This window comes from Fusarium coffeatum (genome assembly GCF_003316985.1).
Source record: "Fusarium coffeatum strain FIESC_28 chromosome Unknown BRIP53273_contig_12, whole genome shotgun sequence".
Taxonomy (NCBI): Eukaryota; Fungi; Ascomycota; class Sordariomycetes; order Hypocreales; family Nectriaceae; genus Fusarium; species Fusarium coffeatum.
In genome coordinates, this window is record NW_022157811.1 from 1 (window position 1) to 21,306 (window position 21,306).

General features: G+C 49.5%; 7 protein-coding genes across 7 annotated transcripts; 3 read left to right on the forward strand and 4 right to left on the reverse strand.

The window, feature by feature from the left end:
• Positions 1-2,064: 2,064 nt before the first annotated feature.
• Positions 2,065-4,075, forward strand: FIESC28_00521 (uncharacterized protein; the record flags this gene model as incomplete). Its single annotated transcript, XM_031154672.1, has 4 exons — positions 2,065-2,884; positions 2,936-3,235; positions 3,285-3,666; positions 3,718-4,075. 4 exons carry the CDS (start codon positions 2,065-2,067, stop codon positions 4,073-4,075), a joined length of 1,860 nt encoding a protein of 619 aa, XP_031021252.1.
• A 1,004-nt stretch (positions 4,076-5,079) lies between these two features.
• FIESC28_00522 (uncharacterized protein) lies at positions 5,080-6,471 on the forward strand (the record flags this gene model as incomplete). Its single annotated transcript, XM_031154673.1, has 1 exon — positions 5,080-6,471. One exon carries the CDS (start codon positions 5,080-5,082, stop codon positions 6,469-6,471), a length of 1,392 nt encoding a protein of 463 aa, XP_031021253.1.
• Positions 6,472-6,710: 239 nt separating this feature from the next.
• FIESC28_00523 (uncharacterized protein) lies at positions 6,711-8,219 on the reverse strand (the record flags this gene model as incomplete). The annotated part of the gene is made up of 1 exon (XM_031154674.1): positions 6,711-8,219. One exon carries the CDS (start codon positions 8,217-8,219, stop codon positions 6,711-6,713), a length of 1,509 nt encoding a protein of 502 aa, XP_031021254.1.
• A 407-nt stretch (positions 8,220-8,626) lies between these two features.
• On the reverse strand, positions 8,627-10,348 carry FIESC28_00524 (uncharacterized protein; the record flags this gene model as incomplete). The annotated part of the gene is made up of 2 exons (XM_031154675.1): positions 8,627-9,804; positions 9,952-10,348. 2 exons carry the CDS (start codon positions 10,346-10,348, stop codon positions 8,627-8,629), a joined length of 1,575 nt encoding a protein of 524 aa, XP_031021255.1.
• A 443-nt stretch (positions 10,349-10,791) lies between these two features.
• On the forward strand, positions 10,792-13,277 carry FIESC28_00525 (uncharacterized protein; the record flags this gene model as incomplete). Its single annotated transcript, XM_031154676.1, has 3 exons — positions 10,792-10,805; positions 10,851-10,987; positions 11,044-13,277. 3 exons carry the CDS (start codon positions 10,792-10,794, stop codon positions 13,275-13,277), a joined length of 2,385 nt encoding a protein of 794 aa, XP_031021256.1.
• Positions 13,278-13,587: 310 nt separating this feature from the next.
• On the reverse strand, positions 13,588-17,778 carry FIESC28_00526 (uncharacterized protein; the record flags this gene model as incomplete). The annotated part of the gene is made up of 4 exons (XM_031154677.1): positions 13,588-15,426; positions 15,864-16,196; positions 16,254-17,540; positions 17,617-17,778. The coding sequence occupies 4 exons, from the start codon at positions 17,776-17,778 to the stop codon at positions 13,588-13,590; spliced, it is 3,621 nt and encodes a 1,206-aa protein (XP_031021257.1).
• A 955-nt stretch (positions 17,779-18,733) lies between these two features.
• FIESC28_00527 (uncharacterized protein) lies at positions 18,734-19,594 on the reverse strand (the record flags this gene model as incomplete). The annotated part of the gene is made up of 1 exon (XM_031154678.1): positions 18,734-19,594. The coding sequence occupies one exon, from the start codon at positions 19,592-19,594 to the stop codon at positions 18,734-18,736; it is 861 nt and encodes a 286-aa protein (XP_031021258.1).
• Between the last annotated feature and the right edge of the window lie 1,712 nt (positions 19,595-21,306).

Genomic DNA, 21,306 nt, shown 5'->3' on the forward strand with positions numbered 1-21,306 from the left:
ATACAACAGCGGGGATTCGCTGGTCGTCACCGACCCAACTACTAATCCGCCGGTTAGTGGCTTGACTATGGGAGAGCGGACGGGATCCCGTATTTTCCACTACCTTTGGTCGTATGTACTATATGAAGATAACAATTTGACTCATATAGACTTGCTGCCGCTAATCGTGAGTCCAGCTATATATCGGCGTAAAACCAGCACAATATTCACGAGGCTTGTACATCCGGTTGCACTTCGGTCATTCTTGGTGCCTCGTATTTATTTGGTGTAGGGCCAATCAAAACATCCGTGCCCCTAGAAATGCTTATACCCAAGGGTCTTTTGCTTCGAGAATACAATGATGAAGTCATCTAGAGTATCCAGATTATATGGGGGCGGTCGAATGGGAAACCTTGTTCTGCTTCTTTTACGCACTACTAATCTCGAGGTAAACAAAAATCGTATGCTCTCATTGCTCCCAAAATGGTGCGTTCCAGGGAACCCGGAAAGCGCATTGTCCATTGTCGTGAGTTTCCCAGGAAACCTTGGCACTTACAGGTGGTTTGCGAGGAACATCTCTGTAAACGAGCTATGATATCATGCGTATGGGTCAAGGCTTGCTTCATTCAGATCAACACACCAGGACGATTCAAGATCTGCATAAACATGCGTACTGCCTCACTTCCATGAATCCACGGTAGAATTAATCGATATTCAGGTTTGTTTCACAGCCTGGATGGTCTGGAAAGCACGGCTAGCTAGTGTTGATAATCCTTGAAATGTGGTCGAGCCGCTGTCATGTCACTGCTTTCAGGGTAGCTGAGCCACGAATATCATCCGAACACCCACCATTGAAAGCCGGCGATGAACATGAACAGCCCTAAGCATTGCCCATATTTGTACAGAGTATTGAAGTGAAGACTTAGGACGACGGGGGTCAGTACTAGGTCCCGGCCACGTTCAAATCTTCAATGCCAGTCCAGTGGTGTTAAACCAAGCGGATATCGTTTGGCATCGTCTCACAGACAGGGTAACCCTCCCAAGCCTTTGATCTGACATGCCTCATGGGCCTATGTTCTAATTATGGCTTAATGAGTCGCCTCATTTGTTCGAGGAGCATTCTACTTATTCTGTCATCACTAGAGAAGAGACGCAAGGTACAGAATAATCTGCAGGTTACAGGAACCTTTATCGAGGCTACAAGGATTATGCTCCGATCAGGTTAGGCTATCGGCGCCTCTTGATTCTAGCGTAACACTGACTTCAACTTGTCGTTTTAGTGGCTCGCCAGCCCTGGAGATCTAGTCTATACAGCCAACATTCCGAAGACAACCCAAGGGACCTCTCTCCTTTTTGCTGAAGATTGAAGAGAAACTGAATGCTTTGGCTGAAACCGAGATCATCATTGGCCGCTCGAAACATTCGGAGTTTGCGGGCACTTGGGGGGAAGCCGAGCTGCAAGAGGCGAGATCGGGCTAGGCAGCTTTGTAATATGGATAAAGCCAAGCTCACTAAAACTAACGTTACCAAGACCAACGATAGGTCCCCAGACGGCCAGGCCCGACCTTCTGACTCTCTAAGCCACAAGGCGAGGCGTTACAGCCGCTGAAGAGGTACCTAAGTCCCAAGCTAAGCCTAAGGATACTGAGCTTAGATTAGCTACTCCGTACTGTTTTACGACCGGGGATGCCAAAATAAAATAGTCTAGATGTCGGTCTAGATCGGTGTAAAGTGATCAAGTCATTCCGTCTCCATGCTTCTAGCGGTTGATTTTTCTGGTACGCCGATGGAAATCTTAGTCATGCCTCAGGCAGAAAGCTCCGACGCCGCCCCCCGAGCATCCCCATCCATGCATGGCCCGTTCCATTTCCAATCCAATTCATCAGGACCCATAGCAGGTCTCAAGGCCAGCGTCATTCCTTCCTCCTCCCTCCTCCCTTTTTATCAATACTGCCGCTCTTCCTTACGCCGATCTTTTATTCATCTTCAATCACCTCTTAGCCGTTGAATATGGCAGCGAATTTCTAATCGAAACCCTACCAAGTCTTTCCGTCCCCACCTACCCGGCCGTTTCTAAGTCTCGCGATGCCGTCCCAAAAGAACTCGAATGGCACCGGCGGCCAGGTCAGCCACCGTTTGCGCAATTTCTTCCGTATGAACACTGGAGGTAGTACTGGCAGTGCTTCTAGCGATAAGGATAAAGAAAAGGAAAAAGAAAAGACCTCGGCCGCTACCACACCCGATCCCTCGAAATCTCGTCACACAAAGTTCTTTAGTAATACAGTTGGCCGCCTGCGCGCGCACACCGTGGCAAGCGAAGGCAACCAGTTGGAGGAGGCTATGAGCCCTACGGCTCACGCGAACCCTTATTTTGCCCATCAAGGCCAACCAGGACTGCGTCACCATAATTCCGACTCTGTTCCCCCGAGCCCCCCGGATACGCCAAGTCTGAAGATCCAAGCACCGGATGGCACCACTACAACCGACCAGGCTACCAGCGAGACCAAAGAGGAGCTTGCTAGGAGACTTAGAAGAGTCGCCAGCGCACCCAACGCTCAAGGCTTGTTTTCCAAGAACGACCCCAACAATGAGCGCCCTGCGACTGCCGAGCTTGGTAAGGATCCTCTTACAAGCTCTGGCGCGCTTGGCCTCATAGAATCGGCTAAGACTTCTCAAACTGAAGAAATGTCCAAGCATGCCAATCCAGACGACGTTCTTGCTGCTCTACCAGCTCCCAACATGTCAATGGCCTTCCGTCGAACCTATAGTTCCAATTCGATCAAGGTCCGAAACGTTGAAGTTAGCCCTTCTAGTTTCGACAAGATAAAGCTTATTGGAAAGGGAGACGTTGGTAAAGTCTATCTCGTGAGGGAGAAGAAGAGTAGTAGGCTTTATGCCATGAAGAGTATGTTAATATGTCAGACCTTGAATTGCGACTACAACTAACTATCTACAGTACTGAGTAAGAAGGAGATGATCAAGCGAAACAAGATCAAGCGAGCTCTCGCCGAGCAGGAAATCCTGGCGACAAGCAATCACCCTTTCATTGTCACGTTATACCACTCTTTCCAGTCAGAAGACTACCTTTACTTGTGTATGGAGTATTGCAGTGGTGGCGAGTTCTTCCGCGCTCTCCAAACGCGCCCTGGAAAATGCATTCCCGAAGAGGATGCTCGATTCTACGCTGCTGAAGTGACAGCAGCGCTGGAGTACCTGCATCTTATGGGATTTATCTACCGAGATCTAAAGCCCGAGAGTATGTTGTGAAATAGTGCTTACAAATGCACAGCTGACCCTTTTTGTAGATATTCTGCTTCACCAATCGGGTCATATTATGCTTTCGGACTTTGACTTGTCCAAGCAGTCAGACCCTGGTGGCAAGCCGACCATGATCGTTGGCAAGAATGGAGCTCGAACAGACGCCTTACCAACCATCGACACACGTTCATGTATTGCCAACTTCCGAACCAACTCTTTTGTAGGCACAGAGGAGTACATTGCTCCGGAAGTTATTAAGGGTAGTGGCCATACAAGCGCAGTCGATTGGTGGACTCTTGGCATCCTTATCTACGAAATGCTCTACGGCACAACACCTTTCAAGGGCAAGAACCGTAACGCAACTTTCGCCAACATCTTGAGGGAAGATATTCCCTTCCCCGACCACGCTGGTGCACCACAGATCTCCAAGTAAGTCTCAAGTGAAAGAGTTTGCTCTGACCATTTCTAACCGTGCCACAGCCTCTGCAAGTCCTTGATCAGGAAACTACTTATCAAAGACGAGAACCGACGACTTGGCGCCCGAGCTGGTGCATCAGATATCAAGGCGCATCCATTCTTTAGAACAACACAATGGGCACTGATTCGCCATATGAAGCCACCGATCGTCCCCCATGCTGGAAGAGGAGTTGATACTGTCAACTTCCGAAACGTGAAGGAGAGCGAGAGTGTTGATCTTTCAGGCTCAAGGGCTATGAACTTGAAGGGAGTGCCTTTGGACAGTGGACTGGCCACTCCTGGTGGTGAAATTGCCGACCCATTCCTTGAGTTCAACAGTGTCACTTTGCATCACGATGGTGACGACGATCACCACCGTTGATTTTGGAACGCAGACTTCACTGAAGAAATTCGAAGCATTGTCATTACTGGTTAGCCTTCATCATCGATTGGACATGTTGTCGTACGTATACGCATGGGATTACGATCTGGAATTCTTGCACTGGGGCGTCTATTCTTTTTCTTTTTCAGTCATTCGACACACTTGACACTCCTTAGGAAGATCGCTGGTTAGAAGGAGAGAGAGAGGGGGGGGGGGAGAAAGCAACGGAAGAAAGGGGATGTGGGGACGAGAAAAGGGAGCGAAGGGGGAAGAATGAAAGAGACAAAACAGGAAGTCTCCACATCCTATTTACAGTTGTCGCTGTTAAAATGGCGTCTGGTCTGGCGTTAAGGGAAGAGCGGGAAAGAGCCATTTCATGTAAAGTTACCGTTCAATAAAGATGACGAGCCATGCACGAACGACGGCTATTTTGATACAGACAGAATTGATGGTACGTCTTGGATATTCAGCACAAGTGATAGGAATCGAGAAAGCAGATGAAGATGCTATTGACATGCCGCTTACCTATTCCAACAGACCCAGGAACAACCCCGTGGGATTCGGGTTCCGTCGAGTAGTTGTCACAGGCTATTTATGTAATTACACTCCACAGGTAGAAATGTCGCGTGCTGAGGTTCCTTCGCCTTTTGGGTCATCTGCGCTTAGGAAGTTGGCACATGACCATACCCGAACACTTGCATATGGAGGCTTAGAGGAGCATCTGCCTGGTGAGACATTTCGGAACCCTGAAAAGCTCAGGATAGAGGACATCTACTTGGAAAATTATGGAGAAAGAATTCTTTGTGAACTTCTCGCATGACGAGTCTTGTGCTCATGAGGCTTCGGAGAGAGTTATAGTGAAAGAGTCAAAAGAGTGAAACTCCCCAATATTGGGGTTAAGTTAGTCTCAGAAAGTTCATAATTGACAATATCCTTGGCCGGACCTTTTCTTTGAGAGTGATCGATTTAGCCATTAAACTCGCTGAAACAAGATAAGAGCAAAGATGTCACGATATCCTCCGGCGCCGGAGCCTCGACACCGGACAACTCGCCGGCGATCCTCAGATCGGGTAATTCCAGGTTCTGGTAGACCGTATATCTTAGAATGGAATGCCCAGAACTGTCGACAGAAGGAAATATTCACAGCTGAGAAATTCCAAGAAGAGACGGGCGCAGTGGAAAGACCGGGCTGGAAGAGGATTGCTCTTGTAAGGGACGAATGTGACGTGGGCGTCTTGCTTGGGATGGAACTGGACAAGAGAAAGGGAGGATGGATCTGGGAATTTCCTGAGACGGAAATAAGGAGGAAAAAGTTTGATGCTGATGATAGTGACAACAAAGACAAGGATGATGAGAGTGATGATGATCAAGACGAGGGGATCAGGATCTGCCGTGCATCGCTCATGGTCAAAGAACGACTTCCTATTCTCCTTCTAGACGGCCTTCCATTTCGGTTATCATCGCCACCCTATCGACCTGCTAGAGTTCCAAGCAATACTGTTCCAGACAGAAGCAAACAGGGGAAACGTCCCCCAAAAAGATCCGCACTGGAAGACTCCCTGTGGCAGACACTTGTCGAACTCCGACCCATAGAAGACCTGGTGGCAGAGCTCATATACGACACCTGGCTTCAGAAGCTCGACTCTCTGCCTCCTCTGGGATCTGACTCGGTAGACGTTCAATGGACTATCGCTCGTGCTATTGAAACAAATGCCGACAACGCACGAAGCATGGAACGGCGAGGTCAGTTCAGTAGCATCACATCCGCCGACTGGGCAAATCTTGCAGAACGTCTTCAAAGACGCATTCAGATCTCGGTGACGGTTGCTCTTCAAGCACATGCTCAACAGGCGCAAGACGAACCCAAGGACACGAACGCACGAAGTCTTGATCGCATAGCATATTTGGGTGGCCTCTTACTTCCATTGACGGTTGTATCTGGAATCTTGTCTATCGAGAGTTCATACGGACCTGAAGGATCGTCGTTTTGGGTGTTCTGGCTAGCATCAGGCCTGTGTTCGATTGTAGCACTCCTGGTCATCTATGCCGATCACCTCCGGACCTTGGATGTGTGGATGGAAGTAGCAGCAACCGAGATCCTAGACTTGGATCACAATAAGCGATTTCAAGCAAACCGAACACCACGAAGACGGGAATACCACAGCAGCGGGGATCCAGAGCGTGGAGAGGCGAGGTTGACGACGGCGTCTGATGGAGGAGTGTACGTGGTGCAGCATCGAGACGATGGTACGAGAGGCAGAACGTGGAGGAGAAGAGAACTGGGGTGGCTTGGGGCTATGAAGAAGATGAGTGGATGGTACTGGTGGAGGGGAAGTCCAGGATTGGAGTTTCGGATGCCAGGTTGGGAGAAGAAGGTGAAGCATTTGATATGGTGATGAAGATGCCTTCGTATAGAGAATGGACTAATATATACGCACCAACATGCCCATCTACGTGTCAGACTGTCACAGCGCTGAGGAAGTGTTTTTGAAGCTGATATTTTGAATTCGACTGAGACCACGCGCGGCCTTCGTATTAAAAAAGATATCCATTTCCATAGCATCCATGCCTTCTGTAAATCCTCAATTCGTACACGCACGGAATCAAGCCATGCTTCGTTCCTTCCGACTCAAGCCTACACACGGTCCACGCTCGAGCGGCGTCCACCGAGACCGATCTTCTCCTTACCGTCCATCCAAGGTCGTAGGCACTCTGGTACGGCGACAGTCTTGGCCTCCTCATCCCATCCATTCTCCAACAGAGCTGCTATCACGCGGGGAACAGCCAGAGCAGTACCGTTGGCGGTCCAAGGGAAGGCAAGCTTTCCATCAACGCGGGTCCTTGTGCCGAGACGGCGGGTTTGGTAGTCGGTGCACATGCTGGCTGATGTGACTTCGCCCCAGTTGTCGCGACGGCTGGGGAAGAAGGCCTCCATGTCGACCTTGCGGGTTGCTGAGGCGCCTAGATCATGGGATGGCATTGAAAGAATACGGCAGTGAAGGCCAAGCGAGAGAAGAATCTCGGTCTGCATGTCGAGCATCTCATCAAAGATATCCTGAGCCGCGTCCTCATCTGGTGCTGTCCAAGCAAACATCTCGACCTTGGTAAACTCATGTACACGGTACAAGCCCTTGGTATCTGCGCCACGGGCACCAGCTTCAGCACGATAGCAGCGGGAGACAGCAACGCGCTTAAGGGGAAGATCCTCGGAGTCGATGGTAGTGTTGGCCTTCATTCCCGCAAGGGCGATTTCGGAGGTTCCAGTAAGACACATTTCAGGGACACCACGCTCAGCATCGTCAGCGGATTGAGCGATTGTGTAGACCTGTTGTTCGCCGTTCAGATCACGAGGCTGGAATCCGCACGCCGCACCGATGTGGCTGTATACCATGCTGGGAGGCGATACTTGTGTCCAACCATGACGGGTCGCTGTCGCAAGAGCAAATTGAATCAAAGCTTGCTCAAGTTGAGCAGCTTCACCAAGAAGATAATACCAGCCCCATCCTGAAGCAGTAGCAGCGCCAGCAAAGTCGAAGAGTCCAAGCTCAGTTCCAATGTGAACGTGAGAGCGCCAAATCTTGTCTTCAGGAGATTCTTTGAAAGTGGGTGGATCGTTGATATAGCTCATCACCTCAAACTCACTTCCCTTGGGAGTATCGGGATGAGTGAGGTTGGGTAGTTCCAGCGCAAGCTCTTCCATCCGTGTAACTGCCTCGGATTCTCCCTTCTCAATTGAAGAAAGGTTCTGCTTCAGTTGTCGAGCCTCATCCTGGATTTGCTCGCGGGTCAATTGTCGCACTTCTTTAAGATCCTCATCGCCGCTGCTAGTAGCCGGGTTCGCAAGTTGTCGCCTCAATAAATTCGATCGCTCACGCAGTGCGCGGCCTTGTCGCTGAAGATCCTGCCATCTTGCATGCAATTCTAGAATCTTAGCTGGGTTCTGCGCCTGCTTGCGATAATTGCGCTCTACGCAAGTCTGCTGATAAAGGTCTGCATGTTGACGAATGTGCTTGATATCGACAATAGGCTTTGGCGCTGATGGTGGTCGCTTGGCGTCTGCGAAGCTACGAGTCAAAGCTGGGTGAGTCCTTAATAGCCTCGGCTGCAAATTGCGACACCGCAGGCCCGATAATGTCCTGTTCATGGCGGCTGCTGAGTTGTGAGTGAGCAGCTCATATGAAGCATGACTGAGGTACTTGGAGCTGATCAGCAAGTTTGGGGTCGAAGCCTTAACAGTGGAGAGCTTGCTTAATGCAATTACCCGAGCCGTCCCGGACCGTCACGGTATTATCAGCATCATCATATTGGGAACGTTTTTATTCTTGGCAAAGTAGAAAACATGGCAATTAAGTCAATTGAGCTTATCAATCACTGTATCTGCTTGGGCAATGTGTTGGACTGATAGGTGGATGACCTGGGTATGCTTGTCTACAGTTCTCGTGCACTTCGTCGAATCCTCATAGCATCAGAAATCTTGACCATTTAATCATAAGAGACAAACCAATTTAGATGCTTTGCCATATTCACATCATCTGAACTGGATCGAGGCTTTTATATCGAGCCCCAGACGCCCAAAGTCCAGTTACCATGATGTCCTCCACGACTATATCCTCCTGCCTGCATGCTCTGTCTCTGTTGCACCTTGTAATCGACTTCACTTGGTCGAGAAGCTCCATTCGCACCATGCTGTAGCCAGGCTTCTCTGTCGATAACTGCCATAGCGGGCACTTTTAGTTGGCAAAGCAAGCTTCCGCCGATCCAAGGGCCAAGGGTCTTGAGTACGCGTATCTGGCCCTTCATTTGTGGAACCGTTTCTCGCTGTCGTTCAACCTTTGCTTCAATTGGATCAGGCTCGTGCTTCTTATCGGCTGCGCCTTTTGGAGACGGGTCATGCTCGTCTTCGTTTTTTGATGAGGGTGGTGATCCTTCTGTTGGAGATGTGGTACTAGATTGTCGATGGAGCCTGGTAGTGCTTCTGTGTTTGTCCACGACTTTTCCAAATACTGGCTCCCATCCTCGTTTCTTCACAATAGCTGTTAGGTCGTCGATGATTCTTTGTTTGATGCCCAAGATATTGGAGCAACCTCCTGTAAACATGATCCGTGACATGCAGATGGCGCGCACATCAAGCGGTAGTTGCAAAAGATGCTTGTATAAGAGGAGGTGCAGTGGGAGTTCGTCGTCGTCAAATGTCGCCCGGTCTGCTGAAGGATCGAAGAAGGTGTCGTCGCAAATCTCTGAGAGCTTCTCAAAGGAAAGGTCAACCGTCAACGGACGAGATGCAGTGTTGATAGATATTTGGGCAACTCCAGCTGGAAGACCAGATTGCGCTGACTCGGCTTCAATCTCTTCTTGCTCGTCCACAGTTTCCAGCTGGGTCGACTGCCGTTGGGCTGAACGGAACTCTGATGGCTTGCACCACATCAAGCGGCACATGATATCTTCGCATTCTTTGAAACCAATCGCTCTTTTCTTGGTAGCGTCATGGTCCCCTGGTATTAAGCCCTCCATGGTTGTATAGAGGGAATCGAGAAGAGCTTTGCCACCTCGGACTGTGCGTGTAGTTTTCACTTCTCGATATTCATAAATGCTGGTGACCACAGTCTCTGCCCAGCCCATGTCGATAACTAGGGCAGATCGGACACCTGCTGATATGGCTGACATGGTAGGTGTCGACATTAGTGACACAGTTGGTGACTGAAATCTGTTGAACATGATATCCAAAGTGGCTGTTAACAATGGTATTGGCACACCAGAGTCCAGTACTAAGCCGATCCTTCTTGGTCGAGAATCAATGAGTAGGTATCTTTGATGTGTAAGTACTTATTCTTCGTGCTTGAGAATAGCCTACCTTGAGAAAGCATCATGAAGTATACGTTCCAGCTTATCCTGGAACGCACCGAGCTCAATTTCTCTCAAATCATATCGCCAAAACTCATGCTCCTTTGACCATTGCAGTCCAGCTGCCGGCTTTGATTGTTGCCAACCTCGAAAGTCTCCAGCTCGACGTTGATCTTCTGGGCTGCACTGAAGGGACGCCTTGGGAGACGTGTCGCCAGCAAAGCCAACTCTGACGTGTCGTGATCCTATCTCAACAACAATGATCTCGTCATCTGCACGAATAGTTGATGGTGAGCCGTAGCTGGGTACGGGTGCAACAGAAGAGCGGTTTGGAGTGTGTGGAGCAGAAGGACCAGGCCCCTGAGGAGCACCTCCACGAATACTAGCGACACTTCTATGTGCGAGCGTAGTAGATGCCGCGTCTGAGGCCATAGCTGATGAGATGTCGTGAAATTGTTCTGTGTTTTCTCTACTATTTCTTTGGTCTTTGATTGTCGACGTTGGATGAAAGAGATGCCCTGGTCTGGGCGCAGCCGTGCAACCTCACGCTGGTTGGTTGATGCATCTTTAAACGTCGGCGTTTATAGCGCCGATCTGCCGCCTACAAAAACATTTGGCTGTGGTAACCGCAGCGACGTGGGCCTTGAGGTCAGAATACTTGACTCTACCAACATAAGAGACTAAATAATCTAGCCACTTTATGGGAGCTTAGATCGGCTCCAGGCTCTCTATCTTATTCCCCCTAAGCTCAGGTCTCAGCTTTTCTGCTAATTCCCATGGTGGGGCCAAGACCGTGAACTTCCACCTTCATACATCATCGACTATCAAATTGAAGGGGCAGGCCGAGGTTTCTTGGTGGGCTTCTTGAAGTCGAAATGGGCATCAAGGGGTAAGACTTCCTGAATATTCATCTATAATTTTCTAATTCTTTCAGGATCCATCAAGAAATTGGTGGAGGTGATCGAGTCGCCTTACTCAAACTCGCCGCTGAATCTTTGGAGAAGCATGGACGGCCTTTGCGAATTGCTATTGACGTTGCGATCTGGCAATTCCAGAATCAGGCAGCTCAAGGTACATATTCCATATACCCAAAGTGCTGTCTACCTGATATTCTAACAGAAACCCAGGTGGCACCAATCCTGAAATCCGAACCTTGTTTTACCGTCTCGTTCGCCTCCTAGCATGTCCAGTCGAGCCTATCTTCGTTTTCGACGGCCCCTACAAGCCCGCAATCAAGCGCAACAAGCAATCCAGCCGCGGCAGCTCATTTGCAAACGCACAGGCAAAAAGGTTGGTTCGACTATTTGGCTGCACCATTCACGATGCGCCGGGAGAAGCAGAGGCAGAGTGCGCTCTTCTACAGCAACATGGAATCGTGGATATGGTTCTGACTGAGGATGTTGATGCTCTGATGTTTGGATGCACAAAAGTCTTGCGAAAATGGTCACCGGAGTCGAAACGGGCCACGGAGCCCACACACGTTTCACTTCTCGATGCGGAAAAACTAAAGCTTGGATTGCAAGGTCTTGATCGAGAGGGTATGGTGCTAGTTGCTTTGATGAGCGGCGGCGACTACAACCCTGATGGGCTTCCTGGGTGTGGTGTCAAGGTGGCTCTCGAAGCCGCCAAAGCTGGGTTTGGTACAGAGCTCTGTCGTCTAAAGCCAGCAGATAAGAACGCGCTCCAGGTCTGGAGAAACTCTTTGATACACGAACTACGCACCAACGAAAAGGGCTTTTTCAAACGACGAAACCAGGCCCTGATGATCCCAGAAACATTTCCCGACTTCAAAATCCTGCGCTACTACACACACCCTGTTGTTTCACCACTGGAGAGCTTGGATGGAATTCGTGAAAAGATACACCAGAAAGGCGAGATCCAGGCCCAGGAGTTACGGGAGTTTACCCGCGAAGTCTTTGGTTGGGATTATCGGATAGGTGCCTTGAAGTTCCTAAAGGTCTTATCTCATGCAGCATTTGTACAGAAGCTTCAAGCTGCAGGGGGGGAAGACCATGCAGGACTTATTAAAGGCGTTACGATTGCCAAAAAGGATGTTAACCATGACATGGTTCCTGTTGTTCGACTACAACATATTCCAATTGATGTTGTTCCAATCGACCTGTCCAAGGAAGAGGAAGAAGAAATCTTACAAGCTCGAACCGGGCTTGCGTTAAACAGTGATGACGAAGTGGAAGACACAGAGAACATTGAAGTGTCTGGAAACGCAAAGAGTCGGAGCAAGCCATACGATCCTTCCCTTCCACTGGGTGTTTGGGTAATAAACGCCTTGGCAGAACCCTGCAAGCCATCTGCTGTTCAGCAGGCCTTGATAAAAGCCAAGATTCGAGAAGGGGGCCCTCGGGAAGCAAAACAGCCGAGAGCGAAGAAAACCGATAAGACGAAATCAGGGATGCCTGCTGGTGCACTTAACAAGTTTGTGCGAGCGACAAAGCCTCATGCTACATCTACGGCAGCTTCAAAAACGACTGTTACAAAGGAAAGTAAAACCACTTCGCCGACCCGTGCAACAAGAACCCGCCGCCTACGCATACCGTCACCTTTGGAGCCAAGTAAGCAACCTATGTCCACCTCGGAGAGCCACACCAGGCAGACTGCAACCCCTTGGTCACTTGCCAGCTCACAGGTGACGCCTAGGACCCGAAGCTCTACAGACGGATCACAGCAGGCGATTGTTATCACATCTAGTCCGCCCTGCGCAGCAGAGTCGCCTCCCCCTTCGCCATCACCACCGCCAAGGGCTCGTGCCTCTGCTTCTCAGCGACAGTCTGGCACGGTGCATACAACTGTTGCCTCGAGCGGTTCTCCGCAAAGGTTGAAAGATACCACGCGAAGTAGCATACGTTCGATGCAAGCAGCTTCTTCTCAGTCGTCCCAGCCAGCTAAGTTAAAGCAGACTTCCATGGACATGTTCACTAGAAAGTCCAAGAACCCGAGCTACTCCCAGCCTTCTCTCACAAAGCCTGCAACTCGGCCCTCACCTCCCAGACGACAACCCAAAGCAAAGGCAACTTTTGACGATGACTTTGATAGCGACTCATCTGATCTTGTTCCACTCTCGTCCCTCGTCTCCCGCGCCTCCGCATCTCCTGACAAGCGACAACAAGAGTATCCTCCACCAACCCGAAACTCAACTCCCAGCCCTGTCCCTGCGCGGAAGAAGAAGTTACTCATCCCAAGGGCCAGCGCTGTTGGTTTCTTCAAAGAGGTCGAGGTAGACGCCGAAGAGCGGGATGAGTTGATAGCTAGGGAGACAGCAGCTCTGCAGCGTAAAGGGGTCAGAGCGAACGTTGTTCGGGTGAGCGATGTTGGATTTATAGACTTGACGCAGGATGATGATTAAGAATCTACACATACGAACAAGCATGGAGGCGGCGTTTTGAGCATTGGTTTATAGGCGTTACATAGCGAACAGCATGGTCATCGAGCATCGCTCCTGGTATATTACAACAGATTAAATGATAACATTCGTCGTATTGTTACGACTTGTAATTGCGAGACTATCATCTCGACCTGAGTGTCCTATAGTAAAAGTACAATATTACAAAACCCACAAATGGGGTACCCAAACCTATCCGAACTCCTATACAATGCATACCACGCTTTTCATCCTTTTCCTGTTCTCCAGTCTATTCTATATCCGATCAGTGAAATTATATTCCACCCATCTCAAGATCCGGGTCGACCTCTGTACCCAAATCCCGGTCTTCAACAAAACGACGCCCAACAAGGTCGTCGGGCAAGTACGTCTGTTTCACTCGTCCATCACGGTAGTTTGGTGGATACTTGTATTCAGCTCCATATCCCATATCACGCATAAGTCGTGTAGGCGCGTTGCGCAGATGAAGAGGCACAGGCAGACCAGCCACACCTGGTTCACGAAGAGCTGCGTAGGCGTTGTTGAGAGCGCGGTACGCTTTGGTACTCTTAGGAGCGTTACACAGTGCAAGGGCGCAGTGTGCGAGAGGAATGCGTGCTTCAGGCATACCGATTTGTTGCGTGGCTGTATATGTAGCCGTTGCGAGAGGCAGTAGGGTGTTGTCTGCCAGTCCGACATCTTCAGAGGCAATGACAACCATGCGCCGGGCGATGAATAGAGGGTCCTCGCCTGATTGAAGCATGCGGGCAAGATAGTAGAGTGCCGCATCGGCATCGTTTCCTCGTACAGACTTGTGGAAGGCAGAAATGGTGTCGTAGTGTTGGTCTCCTGCACGGTCATATACAAGGGTCTTCGTAAGAGCGGCCTTGATATCCTCTTGAGTGATGCCATCACGTTTCGTGAGTGAAAGAGCCAATTCGAGGAGGTTCAAGGCAGTGCGAGCGTCGCCATCAGCGAAACGGGCAAGATATGTGACCATGGCTTCATCCAGAAGTGGTGTTGATGGATATACCGCCTCTTCCTCCTTGATAGCTCGCTGCAAAATGCGCACCACATCCTCAGTTGTGAGAGATCGGAGCGTGAATGTACGACAACGTGAGAGCAGAGCGCTTGCTACCTTGAAAGATGGGTTTTCCGTCGTAGCACCAATGAGAGTCACAGTGCCAGCCTCGACGGGCTTGAGAAACACATCCTGTTGGGCCTTGTTGAAGCGATGGATCTCGTCGCAAAAGATAATCGTCTTGCGACCAGTAAGAGCAAGGTCGTTGGTCGCCTCCTGGAAGAACTTCTTGCATTCACTGACCCCTGTGCTAGTGGCATTGAGCTCAATGAACCGACTGCCAACCATATGTGCTATACAGCGCGCTATCGTAGTCTTTCCTGTCCCTGAAGCACCCCAGAGAATCATCGAGGGTACTTGATTCGACTCGATGAGGGATCGTAGAACGCCGGTCGGCCCAACAAGATCTTGTCCGCACACTTCGTCAAGGGTTCGTGGTCGCATTCTTTCAGCTAAGGGCGCGGCTCGTTGTGTTTTTGTCTTTTTCGTCACTCTTCCATCTTGCTCGGTTGCTTTATCCCAGCCACTTGTTCCGTTGACAGCATCCCCATTCGTAGCATCGTCGGCGTCCTTTGTGCTCCCTCCGAGCCCATCGCCAGGACCCTCTTCAAATGTTCTTTTTCTCCTTGCTATTGGCTGCAAAACTTCTTTAACAGGCGTAGCTGTTCGGTTTTCAGAAGCAGCTTGTCGTTTCGGGGCGGGCGTAGAAAAGAAATTCGAGGCGTTTCGTTTTTGTGAATTACTTTGAGTTGTCTGTGACTGCGGCGGCGTTGGATCCTTCTCCTTATCTATCACGAATTTCTCGCATCCTGAGTCGATGTGGTTGTTGATCTCAGACGGCTTTACAGGCTTGTTGCAGATTGGGCAGTCAACTGCCATGGTCGCTTCAATTTGGCCGATGACCGGATGATGACGGATAAAATTTACTGGCTGTGCAACCCAGCAGTGGTTGTCAATTCGTGTCGTGTCGTGTGGTTGTTGGCTGACTCCAAAGTTATAATTTGAAGAATCGAAGCTGGCTGCCAGAGGTTGAAAGCTGTACCTCACTACGCCCTATGGAGTAATGTTAGGTCGACAACGGAGTAAATTACAGTGGAACGCAGCTGGAACGCGTTCAGGTCCGCGTTGAGTGAATTCGTGGGGACCAATCCAGGAACGGCGGCCCGCTCTCGGCTCCATAGAACCGGTAGTTCACTGGCTAGCTTCCATTCACCAGGTTTACAAGAACAAACATTAACACCAAAGAATTATTTCAGAGATATAACACAAGAAGAATAGTTTATTTTCATCAAAACCAAGGCGACAACTTTGAATAGTTGGGCTGACTAAAAATGCTAAAAAGCCCTGAGACATAACTCCATGTAATGCGCAACTGCCGCCATCCCTTCCTTTCAAATGCTAATTCCATAACGCCGATTGTCGCCAAGTTGATATAGTATATGATATACTGACTTCCAATCCCATTAAGCTGAAGTCTTGAGAGATCGTACTTTGGGTGACGCGATACTCGTTTCCGCTTTCCTCTTACCCAGCACTGGTGTATTTTCGCGATCCCGTGTTGCTTCTGCGTGACATGAAGCATGATATGCACGATTACCGACTAGAACTGTGTCTAGCCATACCCATTCCTGTGCAGTGTCGAGCCATTTATTCTCAAAGCGATCCTGGCAAATTGGACAAACAAGGTTGATACCACGAGACGGGTCAGGAACGGGGATGTACTTGGGCTTGGCGGCTTCTGATGCTTTAACGGCCTGCGCGGCAACGTCTTCAGTCGTTGGAACGTGGTCAACATCGATGACCTCTCTTGACTTAAGCCACTCCTGCATTTTTGTTAGTAACTATAATATAGGCGATTCGGGGCTGAGACTAGTACTTACACTTTGGTCAACGTACCAACTCCGGTGCATGCCTCGTTTCTCGGCCTCATTGGTTCGTTGGTGGACACGGAAATGCCAGTCCATATGGGCAATCTTCTTCTTCTTCCCGGCCTCATCATCGCGGAAGCGTCGACCGCATTGAGTGCAAGGTTGGCCCAAGTCGTTATGTAGCTGTCGGATCAAGGAAGACTGACAGGGTTGCTTCAGAGCGGCCACATTGATACCGCCTTGCTGTACTGGTGCAGGCGGAGGTGTAGGTGTAGGTGGCAGTAGGCCTGACTTTCGTAGTTGATCAAGGAGACTCCATGGCGCTGCTGAAGCTGCAGCTGGCGGTGGCACCGGTGTAGATGCTGCTGGCATGGTCGGTGTTGCTGACATTGTTGGTATAGGCATACCTGGTATATTCATGGCTGGCATCGCAGACATCGCAGGCATTGCTGGCTTTGGTGGTTCATGTTGAACAGGAGGCGGCTGCGGAGTGGGTGTCGAGTTTTGAGGAGTGGCCGACTGTCTTGCCATCAATGCTGCCAGCGCTCCCTTGCCCAAGAGCGCATCAAGCGTCACACCTTCTTGCGCCGGAGCCGGGGCTGCGGGCTGAGGACGGGCTACGGACACAGGAGGCATTGGGATAGAGTGTGCTTGAACAGGCACAGGAGGAGTAGGCGCAGGCCTTTGGGTCAGAGGCGCCATCATGTTTACAGCAGCAAGTTCAGTTACTTTGTTCTTAATGAGCTCAAGCTGGTCCGGGGGCAAGCTAGTGCTGTTCACAATGCCCTGCAGGTCATGAAGTGCTCTTAATCTAGTCTGAACACCAGGGTCATGGGGGTTCCTCGAGGCTTCCGCCTGCGTGGCAACAATTAGATTCCGAATGTCATTGCTCAATGACTGTCCTCCATTTGATGTGTATTGTTGAGCTGGATGACCCGGTGGGAGTCTCATTCCAGGTGGTGTCGGGGTGTCACGATGCGGCACAGCAGATCGCGGTCGCCCAGGCATCATTCCCGCTTGGGGCATTGTTGCAGCTCGTGCCTTCAAGAGCGCATTCTCAATAGGTCGCACCAACTCGTGAGAAAACACAGGTCTGCTGTCCATAGATCCAGGAACAGGCTCCTTCCATGTTCTAAGCATCTCCTCCATTTTACGACGCACGGGCTGATCGACTACGGCGTATGATTCCATAAATGTTTTGAAGAGATTGCGACCGAAGTAGAGCGTGTATGGGGTGCCAACATTCTTGACAATCGAGTCTAGTACGTACAAAGCTGGGAGTTTCTTGCTTGGAGCCGCCTGTAACGAGGATTAGCGATTATACAGAATAGGAAAGAACACGTCCTTTCGAACAGGACATTGGATCACTACTTACCTTGAGGATGTGTTGCTGCAAAACTTCCGCGATCGCTAGGGCATGTTCAGTATTCTCTCGAGCAATAACAGTCAGGTTGCTAATCTCGAAGCGCAGATTGCCAGAAAGATCTTCCAAGGCAAGGCGGTAATCCTCCGCCACCTCAGCAGAGTCTCCAGACATGGTTGTGATGTTGGAGACGGGCGCAACTGGTCGTGTGAGGCGAAACGAAGGTATTGGTGATGTTTGGGACAGGCTAGGCGAAGCTAGGTGAGAGGCAGGCGCGGGCTAGGTAGGTACAGTACAGTCCCCGTCGAGTGAGCTCAGGAAGGAGGATGGTGGATGCCTGAGGCTCCACTTCAACAAAATGGTCTTGTCTTGACTCAAACGCGAAAGATAAAGAAAGATAACGATTATCCAAAATCTTGAGACAGGTTCCAAGAGGGAAAAGGTTTTCTTTACATATATTCCCTACTCCGGCAATAGTGACAAATGAATACCTATTTTTGTTTGCTGCTACGACTTTCTTTTGAGGTGTAAATATTTGTCGACTCTCGGACTGTCAACCCGTCCTTTGTACTCTTTGTTCTTTTATTATGACCTAGGGCCACATGGTCTGCGAGAAAATTAAATGAAAGAAGAACCGGGGCCCTGTGTAGTAGGGAAGGCGGACCTTTAAATACCTTTCTCGTGTTTAAGTTTCTATTCTGAAGCATGTTGGTCACTCGCGTGACAGCGCCCAAGGTCTGTTTTGATGAAACATTTCTATACAACCTAATTGCAAAATATCAGATATAGCTGGCATCCAGACCATATAATACCCAATGACACCTGAATAATAGAAGCGGAGTCTTGCAAAGACGGATCCAAGTCCTGACATTACATGGGAAGGACGACATTCTACGGAAGGTCAAGACAAATCACAAGAAAATAGGGTACATAGTGTGTGTAGTCGAGATCACGATGTAACGATTGAAAGAGCTTGCTATGAAAAAATTAAAGAATGTTGTAAATATAGGTCCTCCAAGGACCTCTGGGTATTTGACTCCTTATCCCCTAAACGCCGCTTAATTTTCTGTCCGTTTTTCCTTCATATACTAAACGCCCTGATAAATCCCCTTTTCCCCTCGCAACTGACTTAGAACCGGGACATGCGGGCCTCGGAATACATGCTTGGACTCGGAGCTCTTCGCATGTTCATGGGGTGCAGAGCTGTGTCAGGACGGCGAACTTCAGGTACAATCGGGCTGCGGCGGTCCATTTCGGAGTCGTCGTCTCGCTCATGATGGTAGTTGGCGGGTGCGTTTCGCTCAACATCATGGTCATTAGCCATGGGGTGGCTGATGTGTGGTCGGCTGATCGGTTGGCTGATATTACGTCGCAGAGAGCCAGACTTGGAGTCATCCTTCTTCCAGAAAAAAGACATGAACTTCTTCTTAGGTTGTTCATCGTTGAAGGATGCGGTGTAGTTGGACTGTGCCTTGCCGAAAGAGTTCGAGTCGTCTCGGCTTCGAGCCAGAGAACCATCGGCGCGAATCATGCGAGCGTTGATATCGCGGTCGCGGAAGATGATAGAGCAGATGATGTTCAGCACACCAGAGGTGAGAGTTAGAATACCGGCTGCCAAGATCAGTCGCCAGAAGGGGAGTCCGATCTTGTCGTCGCGGTTGTAAGGAGAGTTGAGCTTTCCAAGGATATTGGATCCAATCAGAAGAAGACCGGCACCCAGCCAAGTGAGGCCATGAGCATCGGAGAAGACAGGCCAATTCTTCTGAAAGTAACCTTTGCAGAAAGGTAATTCGGATATAATAAGGAAGATGGTCGCGGAGCTTGTGAGAACCAAGGACATGGCTTCGAAGAAAAACCACCCTGCAGATCGGTTGATCTTGATAACGAGGATCCAACAAGCGGCGGCGGCTGTGATAAGGCTGATGATTGTGAGGACGCGAATGACCTGAAGCACAATCATGCCAGGACCGCGGATATTTTCACCGAACATGGTCGGAGAAGTTGTTGTTTAGGATAGTAAGATAGAGTCTTCGGGTGTAAAAGAGAGTTCGGTTCGGATTCGAAAGTAGTGATCGAAAGGCAGGAAGCTGAGAGAAAGGGTCAGAATGAGACTATAGTTGCAGTTTCTCTATATATAACTTACTGTGTACTCTTGCTTTGGGTAGAGAGGTGATCTGGGTAGATATATGAAAATGACCAGACAGTGAAAGGGCGAAGTGTAAGTAAGTGAGTGGCTCAGGGTATACAAGTAAGTGAGTTGATGAGGCACAAATGAAAGTTGTATGATTGTGGAACCGGTCCGAACAGTCAATAAGTGAACAATAGGTAGTAACAGAAGGGAATTAATGACAGAAGGAATAAAGGGTGTCAATAAAGGTGATTGAACACCATTATTGTTAGGCTTTGAATGAATGGAGAACAATGGGAGAATAGAAGAGGGGCTCGCTTGAACAGTTGGCCAGGGCAGACTTTAAGAGAAAAGACTGCTGTATAGTACAAAGGGCAATTTGTAAGAGACAATGCAGAGATGCAGCAGGCATGTTGAACAGGCTTTTGTCCATCCCTGCAACCACCATCAAGAAAAGCGAAGCAATCAAGAGAAGCTAAGGGTTGTTCCTCACTCGAGGAGCCAACCGCAAGGCGAAGCGACTCACGATTCGATCTCATCCGCATCGAATCGCGTCAACGATTGACTCTGATGTTGGGCTCCACTCGGGCTTCAACATGATCAGAGCTGGCGTATCTGTATCATGGCCGTGATGTTTGGCCTTGAGCGAGCCTCTATTCAGACTCGTTTCAGCGGTTCCCTGATCCGAGTGGAGAGTGCAACCAGGAGATGGGCAGCAACAGGTCGCAGCATTGCAGGCCAATGGACCCATTGCAGCGCCTAAGTCTGGTACTCGTGCAATTTCATCCGCAACCGCTGTGTTCCTGGAGTTTGGGCGATATCGCTGGTGGTTTGGCATATAGTCATTCGCGAGACCGGGGTTTACAAGGTGGACGATTGGTTGTGCAGTGTCGAAACGTTGTTTCAGACCTGGGCCAGGGCATTTATAGTGGAGTCATCTTTGGGCAGCGCTAAGAGGTCTAGAGGTAGTCTACAGTTTTGGCCCATGGTTTAAGGTCCGCTTCACAAAGGAAAAACAACAGATGAATAAAAGATGAATCATGTCATCGAGTTTCATTGATGCGTTGTTATCATTCTCAATATATTGCAAGCCAATATCGTAGCTTCGGGTCCTGTTTCATGGCGTTCTGAGACTACTCCAGATGTTGATTCAGCAGGGCTATCCAACTGACAAATTGCGGTATCTTGCACTTTCACAGATATAAACTGTCTCAGGGATTTGACATCGATACGTAGAGTTTCTATTCAAATTCATTGGCTTCCATGTAAAATTGTTACTATTGTGGGGGGCTCTATGCTCTGTTGCTGCGTCAGATCTTCCAGTTCACTGTTCTAGATACCTGTACCTACCTAGGTACCTCAGTACCTATCTCAATTTACCATCTTGTTCTTAGCTTTCTCCAATCAAGCTGAATCGTCCCGACTATCCAAAATACCTACCAAGCCAAACTCTCGTGTTCGCATATCTTGGTCGCTTATTTTAGACCCTAGACTGAGATGAAGCGCCAGGATTGGAATCATAGGCGCGATGCTATTTTAGACATCGGCTCGTGTTAGTTAAGCGCTTGTGTACG